This window comes from Carassius auratus, chromosome 10, assembly GCF_003368295.1.
Source record: "Carassius auratus strain Wakin chromosome 10, ASM336829v1, whole genome shotgun sequence".
NCBI classification, from domain to species: Eukaryota; Metazoa; Chordata; class Actinopteri; order Cypriniformes; family Cyprinidae; genus Carassius; species Carassius auratus.
This window is the reverse complement of record NC_039252.1, coordinates 1,341,351-1,360,539: the sequence shown is the minus strand read 5'-3', so window position 1 is coordinate 1,360,539 and position 19,189 is coordinate 1,341,351. Positions and strand designations below refer to the sequence as shown.

Here is a 19,189-nt window from a genome sequence, read left to right as displayed (position 1 = left end):
ATAAATCAACACACTCTTGTTGATCTGAGCCCTGATGCTCATGTTAAAAGGACAGCGGACCAAAAATAAATGAATTTTGTCATAGTTTGCTCACCCCAAAAATTGTTTCTTTCAATGGTATCCATGGTATTTTATTTACATACGATTTAACTCAGCGGCTATCAACAACTGTTTGGTTGCTGTCAGTTCAAAATCTTCTTCTTTTGAAACTCAGGTTTGGAAAAACTTGAGGGTGAGTAAATGACGATAATTTTACATTTTGAGAAAACCATCCCTTTTATCATTGAAGGGAAATGCTCAACACAACCTTTATTTGTATGTTTCCTTCTGAAGGTTAATAGTGCAGTAACTCATAACTCATAGGATGGCATTCAAAATACAACCCAGTAAACAACTAAAAATTTGTGGCAAGACTGAAATAATGATTCCAAACAACAGCCTTTAATGGTTTTTATTGATGTCCTCAGACAGTTGTATTTCTGATGGACTCCTACTTGACATGTAACAATTAGCCTCACTTATGGTGAACAATGACACGACTGGAGAGATACAGTGATATCCTGAGAAAAGCAGTTAGCCAGGAGGCCATCCCAGCTGACGACCCCCCAGCACGTGGATGTGAACGTGGTAAACCGACTGACCCCCGTCAGGACCCTCATTGAGCACCAGTCGATATCCTCGGGGCAATCCCACCTCCTCGGCACACTTCTTAGCAACGATCATCAGGTGTCCAAGCAGCTGTGCCAATATAAACAAACAATCATAAAACTTCAAAACAGACATTAACACATTAACCAATAGGTCTAGTGGCATGGAGTTTTAAAATGCCCCTATATTATGGATTTTTGCAAATTACCATTTATGTAGTGCAGTGATCCTCAAATCTGGCTCGCGAGATCCACTTTCCTGCGAAGTTTAGCTCTAATCCTAATCAAACACGCATGAGTTTGCTAATCAGTGTCTTCAGGATCATTAGAAAATCACAGGCAGGTGTGTTTAATTGGAGTCGGAGCTAAACTCTGCAGGAAACTGGATCTCGCAAGCCAGATTTGAGGATCACTGATGTAGTGGGTAAAACGGCTCTAAGTGAATTAAAACATCCTGCAAAGTTTTAAATCTGAAAGTGCATTGTGTATAAGTTATTGTCTCTCAAAAAAAAAAAAAAAAGAGTCGACTCTGAATCATTGAAATCATATTGCCTATTTTTGCTCTATTTCGCTACCAAAACAAAAACCCCATTGTTGAAACAGCCACAAGCTCCGTCTTGCATCTCTGAGCAACATGACAGTGTTTTGTTCCTGAATTAAACAACCGTTTAAATGATTTGGTTCAATCGCAATGACTCCCAAATTAACAGTAACTTGCTGCCACCTACTGGCGCTTTTAAATTCACATATAAAGTACTTTTTTATATAATTACAAATATCAGTATTCAACGTTTTAGGATTAAAATATCAAAACATTATTTATGCATTTGTATTTGCAGGTTAAATGCATTCATGTCCTGCATTAAATTGTGTGTAAATTAGTCTTGTCATAAGTACCGAACGTGATACTTTTGACACCACTAGTGTAAATGCCTCTTCAGATGCAGCTTCTGTGTTTTCTCTGCATTGCAAATATTATGTTGATAATTAATTAATTTTTCCTGTAGCTCAAGTGGCAGAGCATTGCGCTATCAAGGATGGGGGTTCGATTCCCCGGGAACACGAAAAATTGATAGCCTGAATGCACTGTAAGTCGCTTTGGATAAAAGCATCTGCTAAATGCATACATTTAATTTAATTTAAATTTTTGGTAACAGCCTCAAATGTCTTATTATTCTAATGGAATTTATTTAGGGGCAGCTGTGGCCTAATGTTAAGAGAGTTGGTCTAGTAACCCGAAGGTTACAGGTTCGAGTCTCGGTGCTGGCTGGAGTTGTAGGTAGGAGGGAATGAATGAACAGTGCTTTCTTCCACTCTCAATACCCAAAGCTGAAGTGGCCTTGAGCAAAGCACTGAACCTTAGTTGCTCCACGGGTGCTGGATATATAGCAGTGATGCGTGGGTTGATCCAAAATGAGCGGGTGTCTGCGGTCACCCACGGTTACGAGTCATCCAAAAATATTTTTTGTGATATTCGGGTCGCGGTCAGTCGGGTCATTTGAAATATAATGTCAATTAAACCTTTGTAATTTATATAGTACTAGACACAATATTGAAAAAACATAGGCCTACACTTTATTGGCTGAATAACTAGCGCAAATAGAGTGACCACCTGTCCCACTTTACGTTATACAGCAATTTTACCCTTTGTCCCGCTTCAAGCAAATTGAGCATCTGTCCCGCTTTTTCATTCGACCCTGCCCAATAAATACACAGATACATCCATAGTCGTACGTCAATCAAACTGTTGACTGGCACACGAACGCCTCCTCAACATTGTCAACAATCTCAAATTGGAGAGTGCACGTGCTGCTCGGTCAGGTTAAGCAGTCATGGCCACGAAAAGAGAAGATGCACTTTTAATAGCGAATGGACAGCAACATACTGTTGACGATGCGATGTTGTCATCAAACTGCACTTTCCACATGTACAGCTTAAAAAAAAAAAAAAAAAAAAGAATACGCAAATATATACAGTTAGGGCTGTGCAAAAAAAAAATTTCATGCGCCTCTCATCAGTTAAGATGCTCCTGTAATTAGAAGTATATCTCCAGCATGTGCGTTCAGATCAGGGTTGCCAGGTTTTCACAACAAATCCTGCCCAGTTGCTTCTTAAAACTAGTCCAAAACTAGCCCAATCGCGTTTCCGGGAGGTTCCCCGATAAAAATTGCTTCCCTGGGTTAAAATATAAATTTTTGGGAAGTGTTTCCCTGGTAAAATTAGCATTTTAGGGGCTAAATATCACGTTATTGGTATTGGGATTGCTTCAAACCACGGACATGAAAAACAACCGCAGACTTGGCAACACTGGTTCAGGTGGAGCGGCAGTTACTACACAGAGCCGTAGTCTACCGACAACTGACACAAAATTGCTAACAAAATCGACAAAGAATCGCCTGCGATTTTAACATCGATTTTGTGTAGATTGTCAGTGAATTACGGCTCGGTGTAGTAAATGCCAACCAGTGTTGCCAAGTCTGTGGTGGTTGTTTTTCAAGTGGGCGGGTCACAGCGACCCCAATACAAATAACATGATATTTAGCCCTTAGACTTTTGGGAGTTATGAAGGATGCAGTACTACTCTATAAGTACTCAAGATTAACAGGATATTGAGTGAAAACGAGCATTTCACCCCCCCTTTAAATGTATCCTTTCTAATTTTGACACATTAATAATCATTACTTTAACCGGTTCTTTGTGGAAAGCTTTATGTGTGCGGTCATAATGCTTATTATCCTGTATGCTATAGCCTATTTAAGTAATTAAATTTATATATAGGGGCGACGCATTTACTACTTTTAAAAAAATGCGGGTCAGGAAGCGGGTCAGGTACAATATTTTCTTTTTCTTTTTTGCGGTCCGAGGTGCGGGCGGGTTAGTTGAAAATGTTGGTCGGGTGCGGGTTGTTTATACAGTGACCCACACATCACTAATATATAGCTGCCCACTGCTCCGGGTGTGTGTTCACTTCTCACTGCTGTGTGTGCACTTGGATGGGTTACATGCAGAGCTCCAATTCCAAGTATGAGTTACTTCCACTTTCACTTAAATATAAGAATTTAACGCAAAATATATTGCACACTTCTAGAAAAAAGTGGCTTCATAAATGGTAAAATTAATTTTAAACTTTATTTAAATTTCTGTCACTGATGTGAACTGACCACACAGAATATTAAGAATATCAAAAACTTTAGGAGTCAGCTGTCCACTGCAGTCCTGCAGTATGACATGCTCAGAAAAATATAATCTAATTATCATTATCGATTAAATCCCAGAAAACAGGGATACCTAAGGAAAACACCACTAGGCTATATATTTTATTTGTTTGCTTAGTGTTTGCTTGGTAAACCTAATTCATTGATCATTGTAAAATAAGCTTTTATATTAGAATTAGGATTTATCAACGATAACAAGGCAAAAGAATATGAATCATATTTATATGAGCTTTATTTATTGACTGATTGGAAAGGGGAATGGGTCTATTTAAGGGGACCCCCCAAGAGCTTTGACACAACTCAAACACTGGATGCCCATTAGTGATTCCTAACATGTAGCCCTGTAAATACAGGATATTTAAATACTTAAATACGTGCATTAAAATGTAATTCTATGCAGATGTATCTATGGATGTGATATTCTGTCTGTTCTATAAGATAATTTTAACCTTCAATCAGTTTGAACGCTGAACTAACTTAATAACAGCACTTGTTGTCTTCCAGAGTTCTACTTTACTGCAGAATTTGAATTTTTCATATGTTTAAAGTTGTCTGCATCAATGATTTAGTTATCTTCCTGGTACATTTGAAGATCTGTAACTAATGAAGTAACGTAGTAACTTCAAACACATTTTATTACAGTATCAGTTTAATACTGACCTCTTTATCAGCGTCCTCTGCTTTAGAGATCTGAGTGATGGGCTTTCTGGGAACCACCAAGAAGTGAGTTGGAGCCTGAGGGGCTACATCATGGAAGGCAATACACTAACACACAAACATAGAGAACGTTTAATATATATATAAAAAGAAGCATACAATAGCACAGCTGCTGTACGACTAAGACCATTTATTAAACATCCGCAATCGCAAAGTTGTGGAGAGGTCATGTGCAGAACACGTGAACTAGCGCAAAAATATGGCACGTTTCCAGATCTCTTCGATTGCACCTGAACTGCAGAGCGCGTGATGAATTTGCAACTGAACTGCAGATGCATCGATAACGTTAACAAAGTTCAGACAGTTTATAATTCTCACTGAAAAACATTTTAATGCTGCAGCAGCAGGCGCAGAATCAACCGCGTTACCATGTTAGCGCTGAAGCAGTGTAGCTGTACAAATTGATCGCACCTGATCATCTTCATAGATAATTTTGGCAGGAATCTCTTTACGGATGATTTTGCCGAAAATCGTGTCTCCTCCCGGCTGCGAGCTCTGAGCTCGAGACACCTCATCCGCCATGATTACAGAGATCTGCTTCTGTCAATCACACACAGCTCAGACCAGAACAGACAGACAACGATTGGACAATTCCCGCAGACGACCGTGCACATGATTGGACAGCTAAAATTAGCTCTTTTCATAATAAAAGCCTCAAGCGAAGTTTTCAATGTTTATTTCATCTAATGTACAAACAAATGATATGTCGACATAGTGGTACATATGTTTAATTAGATTTATATTAGTTTGTTATTATGAATATAGACTAATATAATATAATATGTAGCGTGCTCTAACTCGGTTTATGCTGCGTTCCAGACAACCCCTAACCCGTGTTCTTCCAATCTTCTACCCGTGAAAGTGCACTGGAACAGCCGTTAAACCAGTGACTTCCCACCCATGAACTCGTACTAGATCAATGCATACAGTAAAAATGTACTCCCAGTTCCGAGCTCTGACGTCACATAAGCCCGCGAAACAACAATGGCAGCAGTGATGCAGTGTTTATGCAAGTGGTGCACGTTGAAAATGTGATTTTAGGGAAATAAAACGTTGCAATAAATCTTAATAATAATAATAATAATAATGAATAATCTTAATAATAATTGCACTCATGAAGTTTGGCGTGACTTGCCTGGAACACAACTTGTGTCTGGTTTTAAGTCATGACTTATGGGCTCAAAAACCTTCCTGGAACGCAGCATTATTTCTGCTGTGTTCAACAGATTCATGCTAATTTCAGCAGCAAGATCCCATTCACAGAACAAAAATATTTACAGCAAGATCACAGTCACAGAGTCTTTCAGTTGAATTAGGTTTTGTTGTTCCTTTATTTTAATATTCTATGACTGCGATCTTGCTGCTTAAAATTTGCATGGATCCCTGATACAACACAGGAAAAAATACTGAATTAGAGCAGTTTATATCTCAGTGCATATCTCCATTACGAAGTAATCAAGTAAGGTCTAGTGAAAACACTTCATAAAACTGTTTATGTATTTCAGTGTTATTTTCAAAATGTGGGGTTTCTGCAGAGCAAAAGTTGGCAGCTTATTTGTGGGTGCTTCTAAACATGAAAATGTATTATTTTTATTGACAAGGAAAAAAGTTTATAAAAATGTATCATGAATAATAAACTGCATATTGGTAATAAATAAATTAAATAAAAAACTCTTCGTTGATTTTATTTATTAACAATATTCCCCAAACTGGTGAAGTAGTCCTAGTCTTTTAAAGAAAATAAATTAAATTCGGCTTGGATCCTGACCTTTCCTTCTTATGTATGGGAGATTTTCCCAAAAACATTAAAATGATGCCTTTTTTATACTTTTATTAATGCTTAAAGCAATACACAAGTAATAACGGATAATAACAGAATATAAAAAAGAAAACAAACAAACAAACCCAAAAAAAAACATAATAATATATAAGTTAAATTAAACATTAACAAATTATGAGAATTACATGACACTGAAAAAGGAAATGAGTTAGGCCTACACATAGATAATGTTTTTAATGCTTTTTTGTTCTCAGACAACTTAATTGAGAAGAAGTATTTTTCAATTTTTTTCACAAATATAAGAAAGAGAGGTTTAGCATTAAGATATTTAGATTTATGAATATATAATTTAGCTAGAAACAAGATCAGATTAATCTCATAAAAATGACATTTTTTATATTGGTCAAAATTGACAAAGCCTAAGACCACATTCTGCCAATACAACACACATTCATTATAGATTGCAGACCTAATAAATCCTAAAACATCTTGCCAAAGCATTTTCATAAATGGACAATACCAAAAAATATGAACTACAGTTTCATCAGAGATGTCACAGAAAGAGCAACTGGACCCAAACAGCAAGCAGTTTCGGCCCAGATCTGGCCCACATTTGGCCGGCATATGGATTTCACACGGGCCAGATGTGGGCCGGTTCTGGGCCAAAACTGCTTGCTGTCCGGAGAGGAAATATCCCTTTTGAACTTTTTCATGTATTGATTTGCAGGGTAGCATTTATTAATTATTTTAAAAGAAATCTATTTTACTTTATTGGTTAAAAAAATGTGGAATGTGGAAGCGTCCACACTTTTTTCCAACAAATATTACATGAAAATGATGCCACCTCAAACCGCAACTGACACGCTGACGTCACTCAGCAAGTCCGGTAACGCGTTCGGAAACACCCCTCCGTTTTTGGCCTCGCCCAAAGGTTACTGTCTTATCTTAAAAGGACTTTGACCAGCTGGTGGCGCTTATGCACCTTGAAGTTGTACGCCAACCGCCATTAAAAATCTACAAGAAGAAGACTTTTCTGCAGACTTTTTTTTCTGCGTCCGTTGGCTTTTATTTTGAAACGTGTCACTTCCGTGTTGTTATTTGTATCACCGCTGACATGTCTAATAGATGTGTTGTGTTCTGTGTTTTACTGACCGGATTCTGCTTCATTTCATGGAAACACTCGTTGATTGGTAACAGATTATAATGATAATCATTGTTGTGGCAGAAAAGGAAAGCAGAAAATCATAATATTATCTTGTAATCATTACATCATCGTATTGTTTTTCAAATTATGATAACCTTTTTTTATCCAAATCTCTTTATTGTAATTGGATATTGTTCTTATTTCAAGATCATTGCTATAAATTAAAAAAAAAAAATCTGCTTGGGCTAATGCTACTACGATTGCAAGTGATAAAGTGAGCAGGTCAAGATCAAGATGACAGGTGTTTTATGTTTGTGATCATGTGTGTTAAAGGTGTTAAAGATGCTCTGAAGTTGGCTGGACGAGGGTTCATATTCCTGGGCATCTGCACATGGCTGATTTACATGTTCCCGAGGCTGAAATATTTCTTCTTTCCAGTGTGTCAAGAGCTGCCAGACAGTGTGTACTTTAAGCTAACAATCTCATGTTTTTGTAGTTGTATATTTTCTTAAAAACGTATTTTTTTATATAATTAAATATGATGTTTGTCATCTCACAGGCCCTCTGCTCGAATCCAACAAACAGAAACAAGAGCAAGTTAGAAGAGTTCAACAACATCAACACAATGACAAGGTTTAACACATGACTCTGTCTTTGAAAGCTAATCAGTATTAAATGTTTCACTGTTAGATAAGTATGACATGAATATAAAATATTCTAACGATACTTGTGTTGTTTCTCATAAAATGAAGACATCTGACTATACTGAAAGTGTGATAAAGCCGAGGAAGAACATGTTACTCGAGCAGAGACTGGAACGATACCATCGGATGACAGGAGAGACCTGGAAACTGAGCCAGGGTTTTCCAGTCGGGGTGAGCAAATGCATTATCACCTTCCACACACACCAGAACAGTTTTTACTGCTTTTATTCACCAGAACAGTTTTTACTGCTTTTATTTATTTATTTATTACAATTAAAAATAAGATTTAAAGAACATTTACATTAAGTCACTTAGAAGATTCTTTTATCCTAAGCGACTTACAACAGAGTACAATGGAAGTAATCAAATTAAAAAACTGCAATGATATGCAAGTGCCATAACAAGTATAAGTTAGCTTAACACAGTACACGTAGCAATGTTTTATTTTTATTATATCATCATTTTAAGAATACAATTAAGTATAGAGTGTGCTAGAATAAGAGGATCAAATAAAGATGGAAGAGATGTGTTTTTAGCTGATTCTTGAAGATAGCTAAGGACTCAGCTGCTTGGATTGAGTTGGGCACCTCATTACATCAGGAGGAAACAGTGGATGAAAAAGTCTGTGAAAGTGATTTTGTGCCTCTTTGGGGTAACACAATAATGCGCCATTTACTTGCAGAACACAAGCTTTTAGAGGACACATAAGTCTGAAGTAATGAATTTGGTTAAAGGAATGCAGAGCCAGTGGTGGTTTTATAGGCAAACATTAATGCCTTGATTTTTATTCGATCAGCTTATAAAAAAAAAAATAGAATGATATGACATTGTAGGAACTGTTGAAGACATAGATAAACAGTTTAGATTCCTGACTGCACCTGTGGTTTGGTTCAGGGGGAAGAGGACCAGGAGTGTGGTGATGCTGGTGGAGACGAGAATCCTAATCAGGGAGCCAGAAGGAGACGCAAGCTTCTTCAGACCGTTACCCAAGATCCTGTCCAACAGGAAGTGCCCAAGCAGAAGAAGGTGAGTAAAAGGGTTTTACTTGAAAACGGTGCTCTATGGGATCCCTTGATAATAGACATACAGTTGTGACCAGAATTATTGCCCCCCTTGGTAAATATGAGCAATGAGGGCTGGGGAAAGTTCTGCATTGTTTGTTTACCCTTTGAATATTTCACTCAAAACTATTTCATTTATTTACATAAACAGTTGAAAGTGGGAGGGAAAATCAGATTATGAAATTCAATTCAATTTTATTTGTATAGCGCATTTTACAATACAAATCATTACAAAGCAACTTTACAGAAAATTAAGTTTCTACAATATTTTGTAATAGCTCATAAGTGGTGACTGTCAGTTTGTGCGCATATGACAGGATTTTTCAGAAGAATTAATACAGGACATAGTCAGCCAGATGATGAACTTTATTAACAGCAATTATTATATGATGCAGTCACACTTGTAGCAATATTTGTTAGATCTGTTTGTTGATTCAGGGTTAGCATCATCTGAGGTCCTCTGAGGTTCAGCATCATCTCTTCTCAGGTGTTCTGCATCCAGACTGGAGCTTGTGTAAATCCTAGTTACGCAAAACATAGAAACAAAAAGAGACATCATTAGCATAGCTGCTGTTCCAACAAAGTAAAATTAATTAGTTTAACCCGAGTTAAAGAATAAGAAAGCACATTTGATCAGATGCAACTACACTCTCAATTTAAGAGATGCATTATTCGAATGCTTGGCTAAAGAGATGCGTTTTTAGAATATAGAATAGAATAGAATATTTCTGAAGTAAATTCCTATTCATATTTACATTTTAGCACACCAGGGTGAATAAAAAGACATGAATTTTCTATTTCACAGGATTATATATAAACTTCTTATTATTCATATTTACTTAAGCATGAGATAAGCATCAATGAACATCAGAAGGTATTTAATTTCAACCATGGAAAGAGTATTTGGAATGAAAGATCAAAAGTATAAACAATGCAGAACTTTTTTTTCCAGAGCATTCTTTGATCATTCACTGAACAAAATTATAAATGCAACACTTTTGTTTTTAGATTTTTCTATATAGCCCTGTTCCTCTCAAATATTTTTCACAAATCTGCCTAAATCTGTGTTTGTGAACACTTCTCCTTTGCCAAGATAATCCATCCACCTCACAGGTGTGGCATATCAAGATGCTGATTAGACAGCATGATTATTACACAGGTGTGCCTTTGGCTGGCTGCAGTGAAAGGCCACTCTGTATTGGGGGGTGTCTGAAAACCAGTCAGTAGGCGTTTCTCAATGTCAAGGATACTTCCTTGGTAGGACTGATCCTACCAAGTCACTTCCTTCAGAGGCTAGGTGAGAGTCCTCTTTAGCATACGGAGAACACATAAATGGAACAGGCTAGCAAGTGCACGTAATTGCGTCATTACGTCAGTGAAAAGGTCCGTTTGAATAACGCTGTGAATGGTATCATTAAATTACTTTGGAGAACATAACTAGTTATTTATAAAAGAAATGCCGTTGACGCAACCAATTGTTAAATGACAGGTCCGGTTCAGTTAACCATTTGTATAATTTACAATATGGTAGTAATTTGTACTGGCATTTAAACGTCAAACTTTACTTATATTTACTTGTTATAACCAATGTTTGGTAACGTAAATAAAAACCGTTAACGCTCCGACTACGTTAACGTTCGGCATTTTTTAATTTTTGAAGGTACGTTATATAGCAAAGCTGCGCGCATAGGATTTTGGGTGATTTGAGAGCGAGAAAAGCGCGAAGGATACACATATGCATCCTATCCTGTGTTAGGGATATTCTTCGAACGAAGGACTCAGTCCTTGGTTGAAATTCCGAGGATCCTCGACATTGGAAATACTGGCTTCCGAGGATCCTTCCTTGACATTGAGAAACACCTAGTATCTAGTGTGACCACCATTTGCCTCATGCAGTGCAACACATCTACTTCACATAGAGTTGATCAGGTTGTTGATTGTGGCCTGTGGGATGTTGGTCCACTCCTCTTCAATGGCTTTGTGAAGTTGCTGGATATTGGCAGAAATTGGAACACAGTCATCCAGAGCAGCCCAAACATGCTCAATGGGTGACATGTCCGGTGAGTATGCTGGCCATGCAACAACTGGGATGTTTTTAGCTTCCGGGAATTGTGTACAAACCCTTGCAACATGGGGCCATGCATTATCAGACTGCAACATGAGATGATGATGGTCGTCTATCAATGACACATCAAAGGGCCTTAGGATCTCGTCACGGTATCTCTGTGCATTCAAAATGCCATCAATAAAATGCACCCGTGTTCGTTGTTCGCCATCCATAACCCCACCAACACCATGGGCCACTCAATTCACAACATTGACATCAACAAACTGCTCACCCACACAACACCATACCTTCTGCCCTTTACAGTGAAAACCCAGATTTACACCTTCACAAGAAAACGCCTCTCCAAAGTGTCAGACGCCATCGAATGTGAGCATTTGCCCACTCAAGTCCGTTACGGGGTCTGCGGTTGTAAGGCCAGTTGGATGTACTGTCAAATTCTCTGAAACAGATTTGGAGATGGTTTATGGTAGAGAAATGAACATTCAAATAATTTTTTTTCTCCCATTAAAGGTCATAGTTTTGCCTGACGAGCCATCAGCGGATACTGAGGGGGTGAGTGAACTTACACCACAGAAAATATAGAACAAGAAGGAAATTGTTTACACATAAATAAAAACAAGAAACAGATCATGACCCAATAATAAAAATAAAAAAATTCTGTCAATTTATGTATTTATAGTTACATCCCTGCTCTGTAATTCACAGGTTGTAAAAATAGCTCTAAGATGTCCAAGCGGAAGAACGATCTGCAGGAGATTCCTCAAAACCTGGAGTTCTCAGGTGAGTCTCCCTGATTACTGTGATCTGGTTTGAGTAGAGAAGATGAAAAGGTTGTTTTCATGTTTTGTTATCATTAGCTGCTTCTTGACTGGATGATGAAGACAGGATACCATCCTGCTCTCTACACACTGTGTACATCCTACCCCAGGACAGTGCTGATGGCCGAGGCAGACGTGAGCCTGGCGGAGGCTGGCATTCTCACCAACACAGTGCTTAATGTGGAGGAGAAAGAGCCATTCTTTACCTAAGAACACTTCTGTTTCTGAAAAGCTTTTATTGGACTTAATAGAGCTGGTTATGGATATCAATGTCAGTGCTGTAATATCATGCACCAGTTGATGGGACTTTATTCTTTACATGTGACATAATTGGGATACATTCAGTGCAAATACTTTTCATGTGCAAATTATGCATAATTTTATGCTAATACTATAGTAATTACATATAACGTGTAACAAAGAAATCTTAAAATAAAAATGTTACCCAAAATAAGTGTAACTGTAATCTGTTACTTAGATAAAATGTGTGAGTAAATAACAGTTTCTTAGCAATTCTGATATAATTATAAAGGGGGATACATCTGAATATTTACTCTCTCACACACACACACACACACACACACACACACACTGATTTATATCCAAATTGCATTGACTGCTTTAAAATATGAGACACCAATGTTTCAGGAGTTTGGGGTATAGAATAGGACACATACTAATTAGATTTTCTTTTTAGTTAAGTGTATATTGCTTTATGTTTTAATATTAACTTTTTTCCCAAGGCATTGTTTTAATCCAGTGTTTCCTGTCATAGCTGTGCAAGGATTTGATTTATGTGATTTGTTCATTCTCTTTAACTTGTAAATAATTGACAAAAGTACAAAGAAAAGATTTCAGAAGAATACACTGACCAGCCTAAATGTATTTTATAAATATAAACAAATATGTTTAAGATGTTGATGGCTGCAACACACTCCAAAAAAGTTGGGAAAGAGGCATGTTTAACACTGTGTCACATCAACCTTCCTTTTAATTACATTGTTTGGGAATTGAGGATACATTTTCTTTTCGTTTTTAAAGCCAAATTTTTGTCCAGTCTCGCTTGATACAGAAGCACAGAGTCAGATCTGGACTGTAGGTAGGCCAGTCTAACACATTCCCTCGGTCTCTATGAAGCTATGCTGTTTTAGCACATGCAGAATGAGAGCTGGCATTGTCTTGATCTAATAACCATGGACTTCCCATGAAAGACATCATCTTGATGGTAGTATATATCTCTGTACAATCCCAATATATGCCTTCAGTACTATGTCAATAGTACTTTCGCACATATGCCAGTTACCCATGGTGCTCTGCTGCACCCCCATTCCATGACAGACGTTTTATATTTATATTTAACACGCAGCATGGCTGTTTCTTTTGCAATGCCATCTGAATGGTCAAAGGTCAAGCACATTCAACTGAGGTATCCTGCCTTGCTCAACCTTTACTGTGATTTCACTGGATTTCCTAAATCTTTTAACAATATTATGTATGGTACTTGGTGAAACACCTATATCGTTTTCAATTTTGCATGGCAAAATGTGATTTTTGATTTGTTTGACACTTCTTTCATGAAATTTAGCACAAAGTGATAAGCCATGATCCAGCTTTGCTTGCAAAGACTGAGATGCTCCTTTTATACCCAAACATGATACCTTGACCTATTGTCAGTTCACCTGCTTACTGTTTCAAATTGGTTTAACGTGAATTTTATATAACTTTTTACAATAAAATAACAGTGAAAACTTTTCTTTGTACATTTGTCAATTAAATAAAAGTCTTTTAAATTAACAAATCACAGATTCTTGGTTTTATTGCATTTTACAAAATGTCCCAACTTCTCTCTGGAATTTGGAATTGCAGTTGTATATCTTATAATTTAAATCTTTATGTATGCTCATAGATCTCATAGATGGCAAAAAGAGGTGCTAAAGTCTGTTTGTCTGTCTGTAAAGTTTGTGATGGCTGTGCTTTATCTTAATTCAAGTGATAGAGGATTTTGAAAATCCGACAATAATCTAAGTTGAGTGCTACTGTAAAGATAACCCCGCCTGATTTAAATGTTTGAAAATGAGTTAAAATTAATTTGAGATTATTTACCAATCTTTCACAATGTTCATACACTAGAAATTTTGTGGTCAGCCTGACAAAGTGTATCTGTGATATTCTGGGTAATACCAGTCCCAAAAGTGCTAACAGGTAAGGGGTCAAAAGGTGAAAACATTACGCAAGTCGGGGGCATGCTCCACACATAATTTCTTTTAAAGATATTCGCTTTACATGCTAATTTGTAGTTACTTTGTAGTTACTTTAAGCTATTTTAAAAAAAAAACATTTTTATTACCTTATATATACCGGTATATATATATATATATATATATATATATATATATATATATATACATATATATATATATATATATATATATATATATATATATATATATATACATATACATACGTTGGAATGACCTGCCCAACTCAATCCGAGTCCTTAGCCATCTTCAAGAATCGACTTGAAACCAATCTCTTACATCTTTATTTGACCCTCTAACTTTATCGCTCACTATTCTAATTCTATTCTTTAAAAAAATCTTACTTCCTAATCTTTTTGTATTCTATAGTGTTCTTGTAGCTCAATTGGTAGAGCATTGCTTTATCAAGCGCAAGGTTGGGAGTTCGGATTCCCCAAGAACACATGATAGGTAAAAATTGATAGCCTAAATGCACTGTAAGTCGCTTTGGATAAAAGCGTCTGATAATTCGTAAATGTAATATTTAATTTTTATTTTATTCTATTTTCTTTTAATTTATTATGCAGTTGTGTGTGTGTGCGTGTGTGATATATATATATATATATATATATATATATATATATATATATATGTGTGTGTGTGTGTGTGTGTGTGTGTGTGTGTAGAGACCTCTAACACTAACTTGCTCTATTCTTTTTCTATTCTATCTGTTTTCTTTTTATTTATTATATTATTTAGAAGCCCATGCTACGTGTACTGTGTTAAACTAACTGAGACTTGTTATAGCACTTATATATCATTGCTCTTTTTGTTGTTTTTGATTGCTTCCACTGTCCTCATTTGTAAATTGCTTTGGATAAAAGCATCTGCTAAATGAATAAATGTAAATGTAAACATATTCAAAACTATTTTTTTTTCACAAAATACCTGAATACATGTTACATATTGTTGCAACATTTTACAAGTCAAGTCCAGTCAAGTCACCTTTATTTATATAGCACTTTAAAAAAAATACATTGTGTCAAAGCAACTGAACAACATTCATTAGGAAAACGGTGTGTCAATAATGCAAAATGATTGTTAAAGGCAGTTCATCATTGAATTCAGTGATGTCATCTCTGTTCAGTATAAATTGTTCAGTTTAAATAGTGTCTGTGCACTCATTTGCAATCAAGTCAACGATATCGCTGTAGATGAAATGACCCCAACTAAGCAAGCCAGAGGCGACAGCGGCAAGGAACCGAAACTCCATCGGTGACAGAATGGAGAAAAAAACCTTGGGAGAAACCAGGCTCAGTTGGGGGTCAGTTCTCCTCTGACCAGACGAAACCAGTAGTTCAATTCCAGGCTGCAGCAAAGTCAGATTGTGCAGAAGAATCATCTGTTTCCTGTGGTCTTGTCCTGGTGGTCCTCTGAGACAAGGTCTTTACAGGGGATCTGTATCTGGGGCTCTAGTTGTCCTGGTCTCCGCTGTCTTTCAGGGCAGTAGAGGTCCTTTCTAGGTGCTGATCCACCATCTGGTCTGGATACGTGCTGGATCCGGGTGACTGCAGTGACCCTCTGATCTGGGCACAGACTGGATCTGGTGGCCACGGTGACCTCGGAACAAGAGAGAAACAGACAAATATTAGCGTAGATGCCATTCTTCTAATGATGTAGAAAGTACGGTGTTATGTGAAGTGTTCCGGTTCCAGTTTACCTAATTAATGCAGCCTAAAAATCCTTTAACGGATTTGGATATTAAAAGCATATTAGTATGTTATGTGTATGCCAGGTTAAAGAGATGGGTCTTTAATCTAGATTTAAACTGCAAGAGTGTGTCTGCCTCCCGAACAATGTTAGGTAGGTTATTCCAGAGTTTAGGCGCCAAATAGGAAAAGGATCTGCCGCCCGCAGTTGATTTTGATATTCTAGGTATTATCAAATTGCCTGAGTTTTGAGAACGTAGCGGACGTAGAGGAGTATAATGTAAAAGGAGCTCATTCAAATACTGAGGTGCTAAACCATTCAGGGCTTTATAAGTAATAAGCAATATTTTAAAATCTATACGATGTTTGATAGGCAGCCAGTGCAGTGTGGACAGGACCGGGCTAATATGGTCATACTTCCTGGTTCTAGTAAGAACTCTTGCTGCTGCATTTTGGACTAGCTGTAGTTTGTTTACCAAGCGTGCAGAACAACCACCCAATAAAGCATTACAATAGTCTAACCTTGAAGTCATAAATGCATGGATTAACATTTCTGCATTTGACATTGAGAGCATAGGCCGTAATTTAGATATATTTTTGAGATGGAAAAATGCAGTTTTACAAATGCTAGAAACGTGGCTTTCTAAGGAAAGATTGCGATCAAGTAGCACACCTAGGTTCCTAACTGATGACGAAGAATTGACAGAGCAACCATCAAGTCTTAGACAGTGTTCTAGGTTATTACAAGTAGAGTTTTTAGGCCCTATGATTAACACCTCTGTTTTTTCTGAATTTAGCAGTAAGAAATTACTCGTCATCCAATTTTTTATATCGACTATGCATTCCATTAGTTTTTCAAATTGGTGTGTTTCACCGGGCTGCGAGGAAATATAGAGCTGCGTATCATCAGCATAACAGTGAAAGCTAACACCATGTTTCCTGATGATATCTCCCAAGGGTAACATATAAAGCGTGAAGAGTAGCGGCCCTAGAACTGAGCCTTGAGGTACTCCATACTGCACTTGTGATCGATATGATACATCTTCATTCACTGCTACGAACTGATGGCGGTCATATAAGTACGATTTAAACCATGCTAATGCACTTCCACTGATGCCAACAAAGTGTTCAAGTCTATGCAAAAGAATGTTGTGGTCAATTGTGTCCAACGCAGCACTAAGATCCAATAAAACTAATAGAGAGATACACCCACGATCAGATGATAAGAGCAGATCATTTGTAACTCTAAGGAGAGCAGTTTCAGTACTATGATACGGTCTAAATCCTGACTGGAAATCCTCACATATACCATTTTTCTCTAAGAAGGAATATAATTGTGAGGATACCACCTTTTCTAGTATCTTGGACAGAAAAGGGAGATTCGAGATTGGTCTATAATTAACTAGTTCTCTGGGGTCAAGTTGTGGCTTTTTTATGAGAGGCTTAATAACAGCCAGTTTGAAGGTTTTGGGGACATATCCTAATGACAATGAGGAATTAATAATAGTCAGAAGAGGACCTATGACTTCTGGAAGCACCTCTTTTAAGAGCTTAGATGGTATAGGGTCTAACATACATGTTGTAAGTTTAGATGATTTAACAAGTTTATACAATTCTTCCTCTCCTATAGTAGAGAATGAGTGGAACTGTTCCTCAGGGGGTCTATAGTGCACTGTGTGATGCGAAACTGTAGTTGACGGCTGAATGGTTGCAATTTTATCTCTAATAGTATCGATTTTAGAAGTAAAGTAGTTCATAAAGTCATTACTGCTGTGGTGTTGGGAAATGTCAACACTTGTTGAGGCTTTATTTTTCGTTAATTTAGCCACTGTATTGAATAAATACCTGGGGTTATGTTTGTTTTCTTCTAAAAGAGAAGAAAAGTAATCAGATCTAGCAGTTTTTAATGCTTTTCTGTAGGATATGCTACTTTCCCGCCAAGCAATACGAAATACCTCTAGTTTTGTTTTCCTCCAGCTGCGCTCCATTTTTCGGGCTGCTCTCTTTAGGGTGCGAGTATGCTCATTATACCATGGTGTCAAACTGTTTTCCTTAACCTTCCTTAAGCGTAAAGGAGCAACTGTATTTAAAGTGCTAGAAAAGAGAGAGTCCATAGTTTCTGTTACATCATCAAGTTGTTCTGAGGTTTTGGATATGCTAAGGAATTCGGATACATCAGGAAGATAACTTAAAAAGCAGTCTTTTGTGGTAGAAGTGATGGTTCTTCGATACTTGTAACAAGAAGTAGAATTTACAATTTTGGCTATATGAAGTTTACACAGAACTAAATAATGATCTGAGATATCATCACTTGGCTGAATAATTTCAACACTATCAACATCAATTCCATGTGACAGTATTAAATCTAGAGTATGATTTCGACAATGAGTAGGTCCTGAAACGTGTTGTCTAACACCAATAGAGTTCAGAATGTCTATAAATGCTGATCCCAATGCATCTTTTTCATTATCGACATGGATATTAAAATCACCAACTATTAAGACTTTATCTGCAGCCAGAACTAACTCGGATGTAAAATCACCAAACTCTTTAATAAAGTCTGTATGGTGCCCTGGTGGCCTGTATACAGTAGCCAGTACAAACATAACAGGGGATTTATCATTAACATTGGTTTCTCTGGATAATGTTATATGAAGCACCATTACTTCAAACGAGTTATACTTGAAGCCTGCCCTCTGAGAAATCCTGAAAACGTTATTATAAATTGAAGCAACTCCTCCCCCTTTGCCTTTTAGACGTGGCTCGTGTTTATAACAGTAATCTTGGGGGGTGGACTCATTTAAAATAATATAATCATCAGGTTTTAGCCAGGTTTCTGTCAAGCAGAGCACATCTATATTATGATCAGTTATCATATTATTTACAAAAAGTGTTTTCGTAGAAATGGATCTGATATTCAATAAGCCAATCTTTATCATTTGTTTATCCATATTGCATTTGTTTCTTATTTGTTGAACCTCAATTAAATTGTTAACCTTAACTTGGTTTGGACGTTTTTTGTATTTTCTAGTTCGTGGAACAGACACAGTCTCTATAGTGTGATATCTAGGTGAAAGAGTCTCTATGTG

General features: G+C 37.0%; 2 protein-coding genes across 2 annotated transcripts; one reads left to right on the top strand and one right to left on the bottom strand.

Annotated features, from left to right (window-relative positions):
* Positions 1-436: 436 nt before the first annotated feature.
* hint1 (histidine triad nucleotide binding protein 1) lies at positions 437-5,171 on the bottom strand. The gene is made up of 3 exons (XM_026273097.1): positions 4,991-5,171; positions 4,523-4,627; positions 437-738 (listed from the first exon to the last, which is right to left on the bottom strand). Exons 1-3 carry the CDS (start codon positions 5,099-5,101, stop codon positions 574-576), a joined length of 381 nt encoding a protein of 126 aa, XP_026128882.1. The 5' UTR covers positions 5,102-5,171; the 3' UTR covers positions 437-573.
* Positions 5,172-7,389: 2,218 nt separating this feature from the next.
* ubxn8 (UBX domain protein 8) lies at positions 7,390-13,526 on the top strand. The gene is made up of 8 exons (XM_026273096.1): positions 7,390-7,549; positions 7,837-7,962; positions 8,063-8,136; positions 8,256-8,378; positions 9,102-9,233; positions 11,847-11,888; positions 12,042-12,116; positions 12,194-13,526. The coding sequence occupies exons 1-8, from the start codon at positions 7,474-7,476 to the stop codon at positions 12,362-12,364; spliced, it is 819 nt and encodes a 272-aa protein (XP_026128881.1). The 5' UTR covers positions 7,390-7,473; the 3' UTR covers positions 12,365-13,526.
* Positions 13,527-19,189: the final 5,663 nt, after the last annotated feature.

Excerpts from the sequence above, each read along its gene's own strand:
- hint1 (XM_026273097.1), bottom strand. The coding sequence starts at position 5,101 with ATGGCGGATGAGGTGTCTCGAGCTCAGAGCTCGCAGCCGGGAGGAGAC. Across the intron at positions 4,628-4,990 it reads TTATCTATGAAGATGATCAG|TGTATTGCCTTCCATGATGT; the intron begins GTGCGATCAATT and ends TTTGTGTGTTAG. Across the intron at positions 739-4,522 it reads CAGAGGACGCTGATAAAGAG|CTGCTTGGACACCTGATGAT; the intron begins GTCAGTATTAAA and ends ATATTGGCACAG.
- ubxn8 (XM_026273096.1), top strand. The coding sequence starts at position 7,474 with ATGTCTAATAGATGTGTTGTGTTCTGTGTTTTACTGACCGGATTCTGC. Across the intron at positions 8,379-9,101 it reads GCCAGGGTTTTCCAGTCGGG|GGGGAAGAGGACCAGGAGTG; the intron begins GTGAGCAAATGC and ends GGTTTGGTTCAG. Across the intron at positions 9,234-11,846 it reads AAGTGCCCAAGCAGAAGAAG|GTCATAGTTTTGCCTGACGA; the intron begins GTGAGTAAAAGG and ends CTCCCATTAAAG.